Genomic DNA, 20,991 nt, shown 5'->3' with positions numbered 1-20,991 from the left:
GCCAAATCCGCTCAAAGAAAACTGGCATAATCAGTAAAATCATCTCATCGAGAACATGCTATCTGTTTCTAAAGTTAAAGTGTGGCAGTTTAGCATGTAAACTCCAACCAGCCGCCGCTACACGCCCATCCACAAGGAGGCGTCCTATGACAGCTGGAGAAGGTAAGTGTTTAGCTCTTCAACGTCACTTCCTTTTCCCTGCCCTTGGAAGCAGCACGAGACTGTCTGTTCGGGATCATAACATGGCTAAACTGAGCAAAGAGAGCAAACAGCGGCTGCAGCAGCTGTTCCAGTGCGGCCAGTTTGTCATCCGATGGGGTTTTATTCCAACCGTGCTGTACCTCGGTCAGTATCCGAATAGGAGTAAGGGGTATGCGGCGAGATGATGCTAATGCTAACCGGTTAGCTCAGCTTCTTAGCATTAAACTGTATTTTCTTTTGTCCCGGTGAGGTTGACGTGTTGTATTGGGGCCCTCGTTAAAACAGCATATTAAACATAACATGATTAATAAAATGTTGCGAGCCCCAGTTTTATTTTTTTTAAAAACTGAAGTGTCTCTAGTCTATCAGCTATGGCTTTGCTGTACGTTGTAGAGGAACTCATGTAGCATGAACTAATGCTATGGATTTGTATGGCTAACCTGTTGTATCAGCAAAGCTAAATGCTTAAGCAGGGCTCTAGACTAACCTTTTGTCACGGTTGCACTGGTGCACCTAACTTTTTTTCTCATGCGCACCAGCACAAAAGTTAGGCGCACCCAAATTTTTCAACTGCATCGCTTAACAGCGCAGTTTTACATGTCCACTTTTCTTTGGGGGGGGGGGCGTTGCTGTCATTTATAAATGATTAACAATCTTGTCAACACAAAGTTCTTTATTTGGAGCACATTTCTGCAAGAACGATAAGTTACTGAAAAAGTGCTTGTGCTTAAAGTGCGTTGGCACTCTTTGGCAATATTGTAGGCAATGTTAAACTTAATCATCACATCGGCCTCCTCTGACGACCTGTTTGCTGCTGCCTGCCGCTGAAAGGCAGTGAGGAAAGGGGACACTTGGGCAGTGCATTTATCGCAGCATATGTGTTTTCTGGATACGCTTTGCTTTTTGATTGATGGCTCCATGACAGAGCACTGGCTATGAATTTCAGACGGATCAGGCCTTAACTTAACAAAAAAATGTATCAATAGTTCTTTTCATCTTTTCTAATTACTCACAGCTACATCTACTTCTGTCAGGCCTAGGCTACTCACTAGAGCTGGGTATCTTCACTGATTTCTATAATCAATAATAATAATATTTTGTCAAAGCGCGGACCCGATGACGCGTCAGAATCAGTGAGCTTTCGGCTTTCAGCCCCGATGGCGTGTCCGTGTACGGGCCCATAGAGGTCCCGCCCCTGACTATCTCTGATTGGGACACACAATAGTGGCATGACTTTTTTTCTTTTTTTTTTTATTACTGGAACAGCTGGTCACACCGGCCAAAGATTTTTGTAGTTGCACCATTGAAAAATTTGGTTACATTCGTTAGGCTAGGTCTTAATGCTCAATTCCGATTTTTTGATCAAATCCGATTTTTTGTCTGGTTGTTCACACTACAAATAAAATGTGACAGCAAACGTACACTAGTGTGAACCCTCAAGCGGCCCGCATGCGCAAAAGAAGACGTCACACAAACACGCTCTGTTTAGACCCAGACCAAACAGTATTGTTTGACTGATGGCCCTAAATATAAAGACTTGTTTCGGACTTTATGTTTCCCAATTTTGCTTTAAATTATAAAGTTATTTTGTTATTTACATATGGCCTAATAATTATCCCTATTGCTGTTTTAGTGAGGAGTGGTGCTTCAAAGGATAGTTGCAGATTTCTGTCAAAATCTGCAGATTATACAGTACAAATAAAATAACGTTTCTCCAATGTTGTCTTCCCAACAGTTTCACTAACATCAGCTTAGACACTCTGAGGCAAGCTTACTTGTCCTTTCTTTAAGTAGTCTTAAGGATTCTTGAAGAACATTCAAAGCTCTTCTCTAGATGTTGGCTACCTTTTGTTCTGCTCGCTGTCAAAATGATCCCACACTGCTTTAGTAATCCATCACTGGCAGCATTGTGTTGTCTTTTTCTATTCAGGTATGTTTCCACTGCACTGGCAGTGTGGTTGGGGTCATCAGTATCTACTGATTTTCAGTCCAGTTCTTGTGTACTGGATGGTCAGGAAGTGTTCGGGCGCTTCTCCAGCGCTGATAATTGGCGTCTGGCTTGTCAGTGACGTAAAAGACGGATGTAATGTGACATGACCATTCAAACAACAGTCGCTTTCTAAAACATCAGATATGTATCGGATTCAGTACCACATACGAAAGTGACCCAGATCGGATTTGAAAATATCAGATTTGTGCTGTTCAAACTATTATACCATGATCAGATATGGGTCGCATAGGGTCAAAATGTCAGATTTGATGCGCTTTCGCCTGTAGTGTGAACGTAGCCTTTGGTGTTTTTTTTGTTTTTTTAAACCAGTGCTGATAAGGCAGGTAAAGTAAGTATGGAGATGTATATGAGCTGCTCTAAACACGTGTAACATATATTCACATAGGCCGTATATAAATATAAATGTCTCTTCTGAATTTTAAAGCAAAGCAGGCCAAGAAAATATGAGCGATTTTTAAAAACGACAACAACCCAAAAGCCCTCAAGCAGTCAGCAACAAAACGGGGTCTGAATTTTAAAGGCGAAAGGTTATCTCTTTATCTTACAAGAAGACCCAAAACACATCACTTGTCTCTATGTAAATCAATAAGATTTCAAAATTGCCCAAACAGCAAGTTTACTGATATTGATATATCTGGTATAGGCCAATATTGGCTCTTATTTGTTGCCCACTTGCAAACATAACGCCAGCGGTGGAACCCTACTTGAGGTTTTTAGAAAAAGGGAAGGATGATGGTTTATCATGGCATTTACCACACATAGAGTTGATTAGGTGGCCTGCCCAAGTAAAGTAACAGACCCCTGGTATATTTTCTGACTCATATTTTTTTTTACATTTTTATTCTTTTAAATTTGTGGACAGTCCCTTCACTCTTATTTTGAAAGTTAAGTTTATGCTAACCTGCTAGGACTCCCATGTTGTGCCCCCACCTCCGCCACAAATGCATATCATTCTGTTTGCAGCACTTTGCTGACTATGCGAGTTGAGTTCCCTTCTGCTTTAATGACGTAAACTGTGACCTTGTGTGCCTTACGGGTAACACGTCCCTGTGGTAGTAGATTCAAAACAGTTTTTCTTCAGACATTTCTGTGATCCTGAAATAGCTGGCTGTGGTTTGGAGGAGTGTTGGGGAAGACCTGTGCATCACTGTATTTGGGAGCTTTGATGGGGAAGTTGAAACTTTTGCATGGCTGTGGTTTGGATTTTGTGGGGGAAGTTGACACTTGTGCATGTGTGACCATACGCCTTAAGAGATTCCCTCAGTATATTGGAAACACCAACAGTGATGTCACACTTTCTCTCATTTCCCTCCTGCTGAGCCTTTTCTGCATGTGCAACTCATTTACTTGAGGAAGAATAGTCTTAAATTAAATACATGCTGCTGTTGGGTTACCACCATTTTATATATATTTCAAGCAAGTTAAACAACTAGTATATTAAATGATGAATGTTTTCACACTATGGCTATACCACATATATTGTGTCAGATAATGTTACGCAAGAGCAAGAGTTGTGTCAGCCTCCTATGACAATTTGGTGCCTAAACATGGGGCTACTTCAACAGCCTCCAACATCTTTGCAAAAGATACAAGAAAACTGAAAGAGGCAAACGTGTTTCACCACTTGAGGCAAAAACATAGTCGATATGTACTACGAGGCTACAAAGGAGATACTAGCAGCTGGTGATGTACCACCCAAATGGAAAACCATTTACAGCACTGCTGGAGCGATCACTAGTTAAGTTACACATGACAGGAAGAGCAAGTGGTGTTGTGAAACAAACTGAAGTAGTTGTCTGTGAAGGTTCTCAGTCAACTGAAGTAGTTATATGGTGGAAAAGCAGGACTTGACAGTGGGGGAGTCTGGCTAGGCCACTCCATGACCTTAATATGCGTCTTTAGCCCCTCCTTTGTTGCCTTGACAGAATGTTTTGGATCATTGTCATGCTGGAAGACCCACCCACGACTCATCTTCAGTGTCCTGGCTGAAGGAAGGTGGTTCTTTTCCATGATTTTACAGTACATGGCCTTGTTCATTGGACCATCAATGAAGTGAAGTTGTCCTGTACCCTTAGCAGAAAAACATCCCCAAGCATAATGTTTCCACCTCTGTGCCTGACTGTGGGGATGGTGTTCTTTGCTTCATACTCAACATTTTTCTTCCTCCAAACAGCAGGTCGAGTTGATGACCACACCACTTTCTCCTAAACCTTCTCTGAATAATTTAGATGTTCACTGGCAAACCTTAGACTGACCTTTAGATGTGGCTTCTTGATGCCAGGAGCGTCTGTAATTGATTGGCTGTGTGGCATACAGAAGACATTCTGTGGGAGCCCGAATTCTGGATGGGTTGTAGGGGATCAGCATCACAGGCCGCTTTTGTGCTTACATTTAACTTACGCTGTGACACTCCTGTTGCACCATAATACTGCTGCGGATGCTATCGGCACTTTCTTTTAATAAATTCACACTTCAGATTAGGAAGTGTGTCATCAGTGACAGCTCAGTGGGAAATATCTATCATTTACTTCCACTTGTGATTGCTGCTGCCTGCAAGCTGCAAGCGGAGCAAAAAAAAAAAAAAATAAATTTTCTACATTTCCGAAATCTTGTTACGGAAAACTTTCTTGAAATATCGTGATGTAATTTGAAGGCTACGTGGCCCATCCTGGTTTCACACATGAATGAGTACCTTCCTGCACTAAGCTCAAATCAGGACACTCTGGATGATTTCAGAATGAAGGCGAGGGTGCTGAAGGGGTCGAAGCATACAGGAGCTGTAAAGTTGGTGACGATTTCACCGGACACCTACGTGTTCTGTTATCACATGGAAACAATCAGGCATCACTCTGACTTTGCACTGGATAAATGGTAAATGGCCTGTATTTGTATAGCGCTTTACTAGTCCCTAAGGACCCAAAAGCGCTTTACACATCCAGTCATCCACCCATTCACACACACATTCACACACTGGTGATGGCAAGCTACATTGTAGCCACAGAGGAAAGGCTGCCGGACACTGGCGCCACCGGGCCCTCTGACCACCACCAGTAGGTAACGGGTGAAGTGTCTTGCCCAAGGACACAACGACTGAGACCCGTTGCCTACTGGTGGTGGTCAGAGGGCCCGGTGGCGCCAGTGTCCGGCAGCCTTTCCTCTGTCAGTGCGCTATACAAATACAGGCCATTTACCATTTACTGTCCAAGCCGGGGCTTGAACCGGCAACCTTCCGATTACAAGGTGAACTCCCAACTCTTGAGCCACGATTGCCCCACGATAGATTCTGATACACCCGTATGTAATTAAACTTAAACACAGTGTCAGAGACGTCTAAGTTTGTTTAGACCCTGACAGGTCTAAACAAAACAGCCAAAGAAATCAGGTTTTACCCTTGATATTAGGAGAGTGGTAACAGGAGGCTATTTTTCGCCTTCTGGGATCCTCTTATCTTTTTTTTGGAGAATGTCTTGCGTCAGGCTCAACTACTTCCTTGACTTTAAATGAAGGCAGAAGTATTGATATCAGGGGATATGAATTTGTAGTCTTCTGCTGCTTGTGGAATGATCTGATCTAAGCTAGTTTAATGAAAGCAGGATGTTTTGCTGGGTCTGTTTGCATTCTGCTGACGCACTGTAATCACTGAAGTAGCAAATGATTTGCTTCATTAGTTCTCAACAGGACAGTATTTTTACTCACTGTGGCTCGAAACTAGTTATAAACCACAATATGAGTAAAACCGGTGCTCAAATTCATATCTCCAAATTTGAGGGACCACCCCCACCCCCAAAAAAATGCTTTCAATAAGGGGGATTTATGTTTAGATCTTGCCATCATCGTATTTCTTTTCTCATCTTTAAAGTTTCGGTATATTCTCTTTTCCTCTGTCATGTGTGCACCAGCGCTTCAGCACTAATCGAGCCCCACTCATTTGAGCTTTTACATTCAAGTGAAAATAAACCTAAATGGTATGGAGCTGAGCAGTAGAATAGTGCACTTTACATGAGTTATTTACACATTATAAAGTGTACAAAAGAAGTTATGTTCAAGGGGTACAATGTGGTTTTGTGTGGGGAAAAATATTGCACACGAGGACTGCACTGAAATTCAAAACTGTTGGTGTCTTGTACATTTGAGTGTGCCTTACAAGAATCACCTCGTAATTCTTATTTATGGTTTTCACTTACAGGTTTCAAACGAGGAGCAGATCCAGGGATGCCTGAACCTACTTTCTTAAGGTAAGACGAATCGGTCTGAGATGTGTGTAATAAAATAAAGCATCCTACTCCTAGATCCAAAGTCAAATAATACATCGGTTTTTTTTGGGGGGGGGGCGAGCTCCTGACCAACAAGATTTATGTCCAGTCTCATGAAGTAGGGTCATTGTAGGGATTATTCATGTACACTTAGACCATGTACATAAGGATGAAAATACATTATATGTCAAAACAGTTCATTCTTTAAGTAAAACTGCCCATTTAACAAAGTTGAATGATTGCTTGAAGAGAAAAGGATGTGTGATGTCTTAATACCTGCCTTGGAATACTGATGTGAGGCTCTTTTTAGTCCTGTAAGAATCTCTTATCTTTTTTATTTCTGTTTTTTTAATTTCTTTTTTTTTTTTTTTTTTTTAAGAACCTATTGCATCATGTATGGCTTGTCTGTTATCTCAGTATAGATAAACAGGAAAAAAGGTAACCTATATTTACCAGAAACTGAGCTGCTTGTTGCTCCTCCTCTGCCTCCCCAGTCTCAACAGCCCGTTGCTAATAATATCAGTGTGTTTGTTTTTACTTTATATAGAGATTTGATTTTGTTTAAATATGAGAACAAACAAATAATTCAATATGAAATTATGACTTTAGCTAAGCTGTGGTCATTGTTTTCAATATTATAGAAATTAACATGTACATTTAGTGTCTTTTTTAGCATGTATGACGATGCTGGTCAGGTACAGGGATGGCACTGAGAATAAGTGAAAAAAGCAACCTATGTCCAAGGAAGACTTTAAAAGACTTTCAAAAAACTTGGAGAACTGTTGCTCTACACCACTTAAAAAAGTTACAAGAAAGTCTGGCTGCTTGGAAGCAAAATATAAAGAAATGAGAGTCGGCACAAGACTTTTGCACCGTTCTGCAAAGCATTTAAACATGATGTACAAGTGGTATGATAGCAAAATTCTCTATTTTGCATTTTAGTGGATTATCTTAAAATCATGAGACGTAAATAGAAGTGTTTTTTTTGTTTGTTTTCCAGGACTTTAAAGCCCCTTTTCCATCAGTACCTACTCGGATCGACTCGGCACAGTTCGCCATGGTTTACAGGGTTTTCCATTAGGTCATAGTACCTGGTACCATGTACTTTTTTAGTACCTGCTTGGCCCGGGTTCCAACGATCCAAACACATATTAAAATGTGACATCATCAGACTGTATGCCACCGATTGGCTGGTCAGTAACGTCACTCGATGGAAACAACTCTGTGTTCCCCGAGTCTGACAAAAAGCCACGGACCGAGCAGTAGGTTTATTCTTGCCTCGACATCCACCTTTTATGTAGCCTTTGTTTTGCATATTAATTACGTCGCGGGACGCTTTGATGCGTTGCTGTGATGACAACCACACACGCTGCGTAGTACTGAATATAAAGGAAAACCAGTCAAGTCGTGGCCGATCCATGGCGAGTCGATCCAAGTAGGTACTAATGGAAAAGGGGGTTAACTGTTTCATCCCATGGGGGGATGTGGGGTTTTTTTTTGTTTGTTTGTTTGTTTTTTAAATGCACTGCATTCTGCTGAGCTACGCTAAACAACATCCTGTACAACTCAAAATTGTTAAGTTTTCAGGACTTCAGTGTGTTAGCAGCCCATGTAACATAGTTACATAGTGATAGTTGTGATAACGTTTGTAAGCATGTTTTTTTTTTTTTTTTTTTTTTTTTTTTTTTTTTTTGGCAATGCTGTTAATACATCACACTATTATTTCCTCACTATGTCAGTAACATATTTCCAAGGATGTTTTAATATTGATTTTCTTTGTTGTCCTCTAGCTTGCTCTGGGGCTGAGGAACATCTTCACACGACCAATCCCTAACCATCAACCAAACCATGTGACCCACCTGTGACTGGACAAAATGGACTTCTTTTGCTTTCCCCTCTAAAAATAATAATGATCAGATGACATTTGTACATTGTTTCTCACTATCTGTAAAGTAACGATTGGATGTTATCCATTTCCATGTAGTCTGTAACTATGGGACATGTACAGAGATGTGTGAACAGGTTTGTCCCTTGAAATACATGCTGATTGGACTATCAGTTGGAGGGTTATTTTTTGTTAATGCGAAGCACTGATGTTTGTTTCCTGTTTTTTCTTAGTTTTTATTTGTAATTTAACATTTCTGAAAATAAATCCTCAAAGAAATGACTCTTTTCTTCCTTAATATAAACAATCCAGTCGCTTTCATGCAGAAGAAACTGATAGCAAATATTTTACTGAGCAATTATAAAGTTTTGATATATCAAATGTATCAATCTTACATGGTAATGATGAGTCATAGTCATAGATTAACGGGAACATTTTCCGTCCACCTTTAAATGTGTGTATATAAATGTGTTGAGTTGACTGATCTAAATCTAAGTGTCAACATTCATGCAGTTGCAGAATGTGCTGCTGCGTTGAAATGTGTGAAATGTCGGGGAAAGAATAAGTCCTTGCTTTTTATGCAAATGATTTTTTTTTTATTTCAGCATATGCAAAAAAATAAAGTCAGTTGTGTTACATAAGAGATCACTGTACTGTAAAATTCTTTAACAATAAATAGTAATCAGCACCAGAAATGCTAATTACAAGTACAGTGCAAATTGTATTTACACTGCATTTCTCCCGCACAATAGATTTTTCTCTAATAAATAATCTCTACCAATTATAAATAAGATAAATAAGAATAGCACAGCAGGTGATTCTACATACACAGTATGTTGCTGTGGGGCCTGCTATACCCAGAGGAGGTTATGATCTTGAGAAAGTAGGAGTGTCAAAACCATCCAGTTTTCCCTGAGCTATTATTTCATAACTGAATGTAATTTGAGCATTATTCATCTTTTTAACAACTGGTATCCGCTGATTGGTTCAGTTGCTTTTCCATTCTACAAACAGCTCTTTTCCCCTCACTCAGGAATGCTTTGAGGGCTCTCAGGATGCTGTAGGCGTTCAACATGCTGTGGTAAGGATCTGGGCTGTTGACCTCCTTGAGAAGCTGCTCCTCCTCACTGCTGGTCAGCGGTGTGACTTGATTGCTGTTTTTCATCTGTGGGTCAGAAGAGATGGTAGAATGAGGTGTTATTTAGGAACAGGACGCAGAAGTGAAAATGTGACAGTATTAAGATAACAGGCATTCTGGTGAAATAGTGATGTAGTATGAGAGGTGATGTATTTAATTGAGATTTTGTGCTACCTATCACTTCTGCTCCTCTCACATTTACAATAGAAATGTTGTTACTGGGCTTTGTGACAGCTAAAGGCAGAGAAGTCACCTTCTATTGTGAATTTTACTTTTAATATCTGTATGTAGTGGATTATTTTTTTTCTGAAGTAAATCTACTTTATTCTATCAGTCTTCCTAACATTACTGACAGGAAAAACCCAAGAGACTGCTACAAAGTCAAATTTGACTTTTCCTCGGAGGATAGTTAAAGACGCGTGTCAAACCCACCTTTCCTTTGACCATGCCGGCCAGGTCGATCAGAGTGCCGATGTTTGACGGAGCGTCGGAGAAGTTCAAACTGCTGCGGTACTCCTTCTCTACGTGCTTGAGTAAAACCGAATAGATGAGCAGACCCTTGGCCAGCGTCTGGAGACAAGTCTCCTGCACAAAGGAGAGAAGAACAGCCCGAGTTATCGAACTAACCCCAACCCCTCCACCGACCTTTGTTAGTGACAGCATTAGAAAAAGAGAAAGGAGCTCTCACCTTTCTGAACTTGGTAATATTGCAGTGCTTCGGGATAGAGGCGGGGGTGTGGGAGTCCAAAGCTTGATCGCGATTCTCCAGAGTCTGGAAATGGTGCTCAAACTGATAGAAAAGAATTCAAATACAATTTAAATATGCTGGAAGTATTTTAGAGTCCCAGGGGTCCGAGAGAACCCCAATCGGACTTGATGACACCTGTTAATCATAGTTAATGAGCAGGCCCTTACCGCTTTCTCGTATTCTTGAGCTGAGTCAAAGAGTGACCTCCATATATTAAAAGGCTTGACAGTGGACATCTCCGCCTCCTCCGTCTCCTCACCTGAGAAGTCACCTGCCACACTTCCGTCTTCAATCGGAGCGCCGGAAGCGCAGAGAAGCAGAGCGGGCAGCATCACCGCAGAGAAAACGTGCACATCTGCTTGGGGAGACAGAACAAGAATGAACGAACGAATGAATGAATGAAAAGAGGAAGATACGCAGGAAACTCGCGCACCACAGCCTGCAAATTACTTACTGAATATAGAGGGCATGGTGCGCTGCTGGGAAGCACTTGTCAAGTTTCCGCTGATGCTGAAGGCTGCCAGGGCCAGAAGGAATTGGCTTGCATCTGAGATGCGCTGTTTTTATACATTCCTCAGACGAATGGGATTTTCCAATCCCGACTTGCAAAACGGAATTAACAGTAACTGCGTCATGAAGATTTGATGAAGATTATGAGTGTCTTCAACAGGACCAGTTGATCCTTATTATAATCATTATTATTATTATTTAACTTTTTATGAATTACTGTTATTATTATTACTGTTGTTGGTGGTGTTTGATTGCTATTATTGAATTTTTTTTATGTATTATATATTTTATATATACCGGTTAAATGGCACTTTTATAAATAATAATAATAATATATATATATATATATATTGTGTATTTATTGTGTATTTATTATTATTTATAAAAGTGCCATTTAAGTAATTTTTTTAAGCAAAGATTGGAGAAGTTATAAAGCACAGAGAATCATCATGTAAAAAAATCCCTATGATATTTTCAGCTCAAGAATTTAAAGGGAAAATCCTTCTAAAACCAAACATTTGCATAGCAGCATTCCAGTGCATTTAGCTTGTAGCAACTTTATATATCAAATGAAATAATGAATAAATAAATAAATGAATAAACAATGCGTAAATACATACACACATACATAAATACACTGCACAAGCAGATGAAATGATCAATAGATGGAACCCCATTCATTATCTTGTACAGGAATTATACATTTATTTGCATCACATGAAAATGTGTCTAAGCATATAAATGTACAGTTGTAACCAATGTAATGGGAGTTATCTGAAAAAAATACACACTCTCTTGTGTTAGATGTGTGAAAGCAAAAGGAAAGATTAGAGATTCACGAGGTAAAGCTATGATTTGGCAACTACTTAAGTACATTTTGACAATTGGTCTGACAAAACTGGGGTGTCACTGAACATAGTATTTATCAGACAATCAACTGAGTACTAACATGCATTTGAAGTTAAAAGGGGTTCTGCCTTATTTTCCCTATAGAATAATTGTGCCCTATATATCTGATAATATCATGCGTCATAATAAATCAGATAACAATTTACAGAACAGCAATTTTTTCATACCTTTAATACAGTTTGCTTTACAAACTTTCAGCCATAATAATTTTAGAAAGACTTTAAACATTAGCAGTTTGCCATCTTTCATATGTACACATGTAGACTAATAAAATTGGTATTTATTTATTTAAAACATTAACATTTTATTTTGTATTACTATAAAATGGGGATTTCACATTTTCAGTGAAAATACACAGTAAAAATCCTGCGAAATAAAATTGCTTTCTGTCTCTAAGGAAGCTGTGCTAAGTCTAGAAATTTCAACAGAGTGACCTCAGTGAAGTAGCTCGTTAAAGGAAGAACTGCTGAGAGATTTTACTGTTATCACAGACAAGTGTGTAACTAGCATATCCTGAAAATGCAATGATAAAGCATGATGACCTAAATAACACAAATATTTCCCATCAGCAGAATATAAAGGTTGGAAAGTTTAAAACCCATTAAATCATTTAGTGTTTTGATAAGACAAGTCATTGCTCAGTCATGTTCAAAAACGACAGCTTTTCAAGAAAGCCAAACCTTTTGAAGATAGTGGTGGGAAAGATATGTAGCTATGCATCGAGTAGATTAGGCTGTGACTTCACAAAAGGCCACTCAGAGGTTGTTAATGTTACATTAGACTCACATCCAAACTTTTAGGAAACCTTTTGATTTCAGCTTCTGCGGGAGAAAAAGCAATCCAAGATAAATCTACTTCAGATTAAATATAAGCCTTATTTTACCGTCATATTGATATTACACTTTTATTTCCTTTACTGAGTAAACAGTACTGTGGAGTGAAGAGAGAGTGTGGACCCAAATTCAGACACTGGCAATGGACTTAACTGAAACGTGCCTTTAATTGTGGCAGAATCAAAACACAAAAGCGAAGAAAGACAAAGACTAAACTGTCAAAGCCTAAACTGGGAGGAAACTAGAAACAAGTATAAAGAAACTAAAAACATGAGACATGAGACATAGGAAATGCAGCGGTTGCAGAAGATCTGGCAACAAGCAGCGGATGACATGGGTTTATATACGCACAGGGAGGACTAGGAAATGAGACACAGGAGGAGAGCACAGCTGGGAGAAATCACATACAATGAGACTAGGTGAAGCAAAACTGAAAACACTAACAAAGCATGAGACTGTCAAAATAAAACAGGAAACATGAGACAGGCTTGACACTGAAACCAGGAGAAGCACAGACATAAAATGATAACTAGATGAGACGTAACACAAGGAACACAGGGGAAGCACAGAGACAGAAATCAAGAGATGGAGTGATGAATCCAATTAAGAACTTTTTTGGATCAAATCTTCATCAATATAAATAAAAGTACAATGAGGTACAATAGCGAATGTCTACAGCCATCTGTAAAACATGGAGGCTCTGTCATGGTTTGGTACATATCAGACAGTAATGTTGGAGATCTTGTCAAAATTGATGATAAGAATGGATAAAAGTACCATCAGAGTTTGCATAACTGAACAGAAAACACGCAGTGGAGCACTATCAGTCATGGATTAGCCTCCCCAGAACCAAGACCTTAACATCACTGAAGTAGTGTGGGATCATCTTTACTGAGAATAGAATAAAAGAGAGCAGGCATCCAAAGAAGAGCTTTGAATGTCCTTCAACAAGCCCAAAGACCACTTAAAGAAATTACAAGAAAGCTTGCCTCAGTGTCCAGTCTGTGTTGAAGAATAAAGGGGTTCAAGCCAAATGCTGACTTTCAAGCTCATTAGAATTGTACAAACTCTGCTGTTGCCTTACATACTGAATTCCCATTTTTCAAAAAAATCACTGCAACTATTTTCCAGTTTCCTCACAAATAATAAAGAAATGACCAATGGTTCAACTGTCTTCCACAGTACTGCATGAGCCTGTACTTACATCTTCACTTCAGAGATTTGCTGGAGCAAAGTGCTCTAATGGGGTGATACAGTACTATAAGGTCATTAAAATAAGATGGGGCCTGATTATTCAGAACCTTGTATGTGATGAGAAGGATTTCAAATTTATTTCTGGATGTAACAGGAGCCATTGAAGAGATCGCAAGTATTGGAGAAATATGCTCTCATTTTCTACTCCCTGTCAGTATTCTTTCTGTAGCATTTTGGATCAGCTGAAGTATTGTCAGGGAGTTTTTTTTTTAGGACATCCTAATAAGAAATAATAAATGCATGAACTAGTTTTTCAGTGTCACTCTGAGCCAGGACATTTCTAAATTTTGAGATATTGTGGAAATGAAAAAAGGAAGTCCTACATATTTGTCTAATATGCAATTTGAAGGACATATCCTTAAAAAACAATGGCTCAAAGATTCCTCACACTGTTACTCGAGGCCAATGTAATGCTATCCAGAGTAAGCATCTGGTTAAATACCATATTCCCAAAATTTTATGGCCAAGTACAATAACCTCAGTTTTATCAAAATTTAGAGACAGAAAATTAGAAGTCATAGATGTCTTTATGTCTTTAAGACCTTCCTGCAGTTTACCTAATTGGTGTGCATTATCTGGGTTCATGGATAGATAGAGTTGGGTGTCATCTGCATAGCAGTGAAAATTACTTGTAATGATGCTGCCCAAGAAAAGCATATTACGTAAACAGACTTGGTCCCAGCATGGAACCCTGTGGAACTCCATAATTAACCTTAGTGTAGAGGACTCTCCATTTACAAGAACAAACTCTAATTGCTGTAATAAAATATTAGGTAATGAAATAAAATATTAGTATATAAAACACTGTTAAGAAGATCATTTGTAACCTTCACTGAAACTGTTTCTGTACAGTGATTCGCTCATAAACCTGACTGAAGCTCTTGAAAATAATTAAGTTGTTAATTAGCTGTTTTACAACTACCCTATCACGAATTTTTGAGTTAAAATGAAGGTTGGAGATTGCCCTATAACTAGCTAAGACAGCTGAGTCAAGTGATGGCTATTTAAGTAGTAGTTTAACGACTACCAGCTTGAAGCCCTATTGTACATAGCTGATTAACAGAGAAAGATCATATTTAAGATTGAAGCATTATTTAATTGTTGGACTTCTTTGAGCAGCCTTTGTCACGATTCTGGGTCGGTTCGACCCAGCATTCTGAGTTTATTATGTTTTGGTTTATTCTTGGATGATCGTTTTGTTACCTTTGTGATTTGTTGGTTATTATTTGAATTCTATGTTTCTGTTTATTCGTGTTTAAGGATTTGTTCTTCGGTTGTGTCTCACGTTTAGTGTAGTTCAGGTTCCATGTGTTATTTTCTGTCTGCCTCTCAGTGTCGAGTCTGTGTCTTTGTGTAGTGATTTCGTGTTTCCTGTTTTATTGTGAAGGTCTGCGTCTCATGTGAGTGTATTCAGTTTTACCTCCCTTGTCTCATCTCGTTAATTACTCCCAGCTGTGTCCCCCACCTGTGTGTAATCTCCCACTTGCCGTGACAGCCTTGTAGCAGTGGGGTCTAAAAGACACGTTCATGGTTTGGAGAATAATAGAGTCTATATAAATAATGGTGGTATTGAAAGTAACTGTACATAATGTTACATCAGCCTAAAATATGAGACTCATCATCTTATCAGTAGTTCTAATGTTTTTTAGTTGAAATTCTGTTTGTTGTAACACTTTGTTACCTTTTCCCCACAGATGGATAGCTGTTTAGCTGTGCCTTATAATAACATGAAAAACAGGACGTCTCTCTTTGAGGCCTCTGTAATATTTATCTTTCTTCACTTTCTCTCTTTGAGGTTCAATGCAATTGAAAGATTTACTCTTTGTCGCAACAAGCTTACAACAACAGTTACAACTGTTCTCTGTGTTCAAATAAACTAATGTCAGAAAAATTGGTGAATTTTACATTTTTTGTATGTGAGTGTGTTTTATCCTTTGTTCTCTGTTCTTTGAGAGTTTGGCTTAGAAGACAAAAGATTTTCAAATCTGTTCAGTACATTGAAACCTGGCTGGAATATGATGCTCATAACCCCAATCTAGACATGAGCTTTGTTCTTTACATGGAATGTGTGTCAAAATCAAAGATTTAATATTGGCCGTATATGTCATTTCCTTTTCTTTTAATACTTAAAGAGCCCAACTTCCTCCACCAGCGTTTGGTTTGTTTTTACAACTTTCTTTCTTTCTTAATCTTCTCCTTTCATGGACCAATTACATGCAGATACATTTCTTGCATTCACCTCAGCAAGCTGTCTGGAGCGCTTCAGTTCACCAGCTCAGTGTGAGGTTTATAGTCAAAATATGCAATTCTTTCTAATTTTCCCCTGTTACTATATTTGGAATGAAACTTTCCCTCTGTCTGCTGGGATTACTCAGTGGAGAATCAAATGAGAGAACTCCTGAACTGGCTTAAAACCAAACAAACCTAAACAACAGAGTACATGTAACATGCCGTTACATGTTTTTGGCCAGAGATGTTGTAAGAATGGGTTTATTTCCACTTTTGATTGTAGAGTATTTTGGTACTTTCAGTGGACATTCTGAGGCTTTAGAATAGCTCAGTGGTTGTGGGGTCGTGGGTGTAGTTATTGGGAATTGCCAGTCTTGACATTTGCATCCCTAATTTCAAGACACGATTTCATATTGTTAAATCTGTAAGGTTTGGGGAAAATATAACTGCCACAATTCTCAGATGCATTCACCGGGTTTAGTTTACGTGTGATTATCCTGGTTGTTTTTCTCTGGAAAGAAAGTCTTGCAAGCTATTTCTCTCATTTCTGCTTTTTTGTAGTTGTGACCAAAGTCATTTATTTTCTACCACAAAAGTCCACAGCACACCACAGACTGTCTTCTCCTTGGGAAATAAAAAAATCTACATTTTATTTTATCCTTCATCTAAATATTAAACAAGAGCTTATAATGCCACTTATTGCTGTGTTGTAGCCGCCCAGTACGTATTGAGATTATTTGTTTAGGATATGTGTGTGTGTGTGTGCATTTGGAAGTTCTGTACTTTGTTACTTTGCATTTTAAAAGGGGCTTACCATCTGCTACACTAAGCACCTTGGAGTACATTATGATTTAATGCATGCTTTTCCTGCTGCTCCAAGACAACCGTTTCTTATATTTTCTTAGTTTGGCAGTCTAAATCTTATATCTATATATATAGAGAGATATATATAGATATATCATATCTCTCTATATATCTCTCTACATATCTCTATGTGCTAAATGAGGTAGTAGTTTTGAAGCAGTGTATGTCACGTTCAAGCTAAAGACATAGGGACTTCCTGTGTGGTTTGTACTGATTTACATGGAAAGAAAAACTACATCAGCAAGAAACAGGTAAGCATTGTGAGCTAAATTAAAATGAATGAAACAATCTTTGTATAAAACCTGCCGACTAAACCAACCAGGTAACAGTGTCTGCTTTGAAGAAAAAAACTAAAACTAGAATCATATGTACATAAATTATAAGAAAATAGCAGAGAGCAAGTCTCGTGTCAAGGGAAGTGAAACTGTTAAATAATTTGAGACGCTGACTCAATGTTCGACCTTCATGATTAAAAAAAAAAAAAAAAAAAGTCAGTCCTGGGGTCAAGTGGCCCATGGGTGATGCAACTGACGATGCAGTTGTACCTCCTCTTTACATCGTTAAGTCACATGTCATATGTCTAGTTCATGACAGAGGACAGAGGTTGCTAATCCTTGTCAGATTCTCAAAAAACAAAAACAAAAGTAAAAACAAAACAAAACAAAAAAAAAAAAAATTATTATCCAGAATATTTGCTGCCCATCATCTACAAGAATCCTTTGGACGTTTCCTGTCTCTGTCACATTTTGTCTAAAATCTAAAAAGATCAATAAAATGAAAGCAAGGAGTAATGAAATTGGTTGCAGCAAGCACTTTTTTTTAACTTCCCATTTTTTCATTACAAAAAATAACAAGTAAGGATGTGACAACACAAAAGGAAATGAGCTTTCCTTCTCTCGAGTGCATCAATCTGTAAATGCGAAAGTAAACTGAGTCAAATAAGCTGATCTTGGGAAAACTATGGCAGTGGAATGATTTAACTTGAAAATGATTTAACTTGAAAATTACTCATTCACACTCATAGTGGTTTCCAGATTTGCTTTCTTTTGACTAGTCTTAAACCTGCAGCTCCTTCTACTGAAACCACTTTGAGTCAATGTTGAGGTGAGGACTCAAGCTGAAGCTAATTACTAATTATGACGAAAAGAAACATGCATGGTTTATCGTAACATTTACAGTTAGGGACATAACCTTTTGAACTCTACATCACCAAAGTGGATTTTAAATTATACTATTACGCTGTAACTGAAGTGCAGGCTTTAGGTCTTTAATAAAAGTACTGCATCAAATGAAGATACAGCTATTTTTTTTATATACAATCCACCATTTTCAGAGGCCAGGTGAGGCCTGTTCCCTTTTATTTCATGGCTAATAAAGATCTGGAGTTGATTCCAAGTGTTAAAGATCCAAATGGTAGCTGAACGAAGTCCCAAGAAATGACGGTGTAAATCATGGGAGCCATCAGTAAGCTAAAAAAAAAAGAGGGAAAAAAAGAAAAACAAATTTTACCTTTCAGAGAGAAACAAAACAACAACAAAGAAACAAAAAACTTCAGGAACGACAAAATCAATCATCTGCTTCATCCATTAAAAGAATAAATGCACTGGGCAAATCAGCAACTCTAAAGGACCTGAATAACCACTGAAGATCACTAAACTAGTGAGTGATGGCAGAATTATTTCCTTGACAAGAAACCCCCCACAGCAAGTCAAAAAAAACCCAAAAAACTGTTGAGAAGGCAGCTGTATCATTGTCAAAGTCTGAAAGAAAAACAAATCACAAATGGAAATACAGAGGGTTCAGAATAACATGCAAACCTCTGGTTACACTGAAGAATACTTGAGAACAAGAAGGCCAGATTAGACAGAAAAAATCCAAATAAGCCTACACAGGTCTGGGAAAAAACCAAGATGAACATGAGCTAGAGTAATAGTTCATAGTAGAGGAAAATATGCAGAACCAGGGAATGGTGAAGCAGCAGGATGGTTTGTGAAGTGTACAGGGCTATACTCTGCTCAGATTCAGTCAAATGCTGCAAAACTGATCTTACAGCACTTCACAGTGAAAACTGATAATGACCTGAAACAAAAACTGAAAAAAGCAAAAACCAAGAGTTTCTCAAGGCAAAGAAATTGGATTTTCTTCAATGGCCAAGTCACCTGATCTCAACCCAACAGAGTGTGCTTTTCAGTAACTCAAAACAAAACTGGAAATAGAGCCCACAAACAAGCAGCAACTAAAGCTGTCTCCAGTAAAGGCCTGGCTCATCATTTCGAGTGAAGGAACACAACATTTGATGATGTCTATTCGTTCTAGATTTTAAACAGTCAATGACTCCAAAAAAATATTTGTTCAAGTATTAAAAACAATCTTTATGTTTGGAAATATGTTGCAATATGCAATATTTTTAACACTGTGAATTGAAGTTGAAACCCTTCATGTCGATCACATCATAGTTGCTCGATTACAAAAACTGCAGCATTGTGGAAATACTTGGATCTAACTATATAACATCCAGTATCTGTTCAGACAAGTCTATCCATGTTCCATAGAAATAAAATGTGTCTAAATGAGTAAGATCCCCTTTTTTTCCTTTCATTATCAATGAAACTTACATTCAGGGAAATTCAGTTCACTTTTCTTTTGCATTGGTTGTATTGGTTGTATGTGTAAAAAAGTCAAACTAGCAGTCATCTTTAAACAGAGGGGAATATCTGTTTTTGACAAATAATGTAATAGTGAGACTGCATCGACACTGAAATTCCAACATTACGGATCCTGTTCATTTTGATTACCTCACAGTATACAGTATATGGTTGCATTGCCTTACAATAAACATAAAAGTAAGAGCTATGATTCTTTCTCTGCCTGTGAGTCGTGGCTTATTCACAGTAAATATGCCACAAATATCATAGGTGTATTGGGACTAGTTCTAGCCCTCGAAAGTGCTCAGGAGATGAAGAATCTAAATAAAAATATACAAAATACAGTTGTGGTCAAGATTACGTGCACTCATCATGGGCATGAATGTTATGGTAATTTGGAGCTGTTAATGATTTCTTTGAACTGTGCTTTTTCCAGGGTTGAATGATTGTACACCATACATCTTTAATGACTTTCAAAAACAGGAATGGGGTGCACAAGACTGGAGTTTTATTAGGTAAAAAAGAAATTATACATGTAGGCTTAAATGTCTCTTAGGAATTTGCATCTCAAAAATATGCAATCAGCTGCCATAATTCTGTCTGGATATTTGACCAGTGTTCTTGGCATAATTGGCAGAATTTAGAGTTAATTCACATTGTTTGGTTTCATGGCATAGACCCAGGTTTTAAGGTTCACACTCCCTTGCTACCTACCAGAGTCCTCGAAGACACAATAGACTCTTCCTGTGGAGTTGTCTGCTTCCCCCAACTTCCTTACTAGACCCCCACCATTTGTCTTACTGTATGAGTGTGAGACATGTTAAAATCCAGTGGCACCAAGGTATCATACAATAAAATAATGTGATTAAGCGTAGCCCATACATTTTCAATAGGGTTGATGTCAATGCTTTTGCAAACCCAGTTTTGATGTGTGTTTTGGATCATTATCCTGTTGCAACACCTAGCTGTGTTCAAGTTTCAGTTTGCTAGCTGCTGATTTGAAGTTGAGTTATGAGATTTTGGAGTCCTCCTCCTTCATTATTCCATCCACTTTGTGCAGTGTACCAGTGCCACTGTCAGCAAAACTGCTCAAGAACATGATACTACCACCACCATGCTTGACATCTGGTACAGTGTTCTTAGGTTTGAAAGCTCTACCTTTACTCCTCTTGTCATTGTGGCCAAATATATTAGTCTTTGTCTTGTCCATTGACCATCATGTGAGCAGCTGGAAAATTCAGTCTAGTTTGAAGGTGTTGAATTTGGAGCAACGAAGCAGGGAAGCAGGAAGTAAAGGCTGAGCTATGCCAAATTGCACAAGAAATGAAAATCAGCGGCAGCAGGGCTTATGGAGTGTTGAATTCAGTTAGGAAATTGTTGGGTCAAATCATTATCAGTATTTACAACAGTCATAGATTGGCCTCCCTGGATCTCAACATTATTGAATCAGTGTGGGATTATCTATACTGAGAACAGAGAAATGACAAGAAAGCTTGCCTCAAAGAGTTGAG

The 20,991-nt window shown here is 38.5% G+C and overlaps 2 protein-coding genes across 2 annotated transcripts; one reads left to right on the top strand and one right to left on the bottom strand.

Moving 5' to 3' along the window:
* Nucleotides 1-177: 177 nt before the first annotated feature.
* Nucleotides 178-8,632, top strand: tomm7 (translocase of outer mitochondrial membrane 7 homolog (yeast)). Its single transcript, XM_084919882.1, has 3 exons — nucleotides 178-345; nucleotides 6,399-6,447; nucleotides 8,256-8,632. Exons 1-3 carry the CDS (start codon nucleotides 243-245, stop codon nucleotides 8,269-8,271), a joined length of 168 nt encoding a protein of 55 aa, XP_084776008.1. The 5' UTR covers nucleotides 178-242; the 3' UTR covers nucleotides 8,272-8,632.
* A 530-nt stretch (nucleotides 8,633-9,162) lies between these two features.
* LOC146362765 (interleukin-6-like) lies at nucleotides 9,163-10,584 on the bottom strand. The gene is made up of 4 exons (XM_084919881.1): nucleotides 10,404-10,584; nucleotides 10,177-10,278; nucleotides 9,921-10,073; nucleotides 9,163-9,515 (listed from the first exon to the last, which is right to left on the bottom strand). The coding sequence occupies exons 1-4, from the start codon at nucleotides 10,566-10,568 to the stop codon at nucleotides 9,312-9,314; spliced, it is 624 nt and encodes a 207-aa protein (XP_084776007.1). The 5' UTR covers nucleotides 10,569-10,584; the 3' UTR covers nucleotides 9,163-9,311.
* Nucleotides 10,585-20,991: the final 10,407 nt, after the last annotated feature.

The sequence above is a fragment of the Perissodus microlepis genome, chromosome 22 (assembly GCF_051167445.1).
Source record: "Perissodus microlepis isolate ML-2025 ecotype Zambia chromosome 22, ASM5116744v1, whole genome shotgun sequence".
Lineage (NCBI taxonomy): Eukaryota > Metazoa > Chordata > Actinopteri > Cichliformes > Cichlidae > Perissodus > Perissodus microlepis.
The sequence above is the reverse complement of the archived record's forward strand: the minus strand, read 5'-3'. Positions and strand labels throughout refer to the sequence as shown.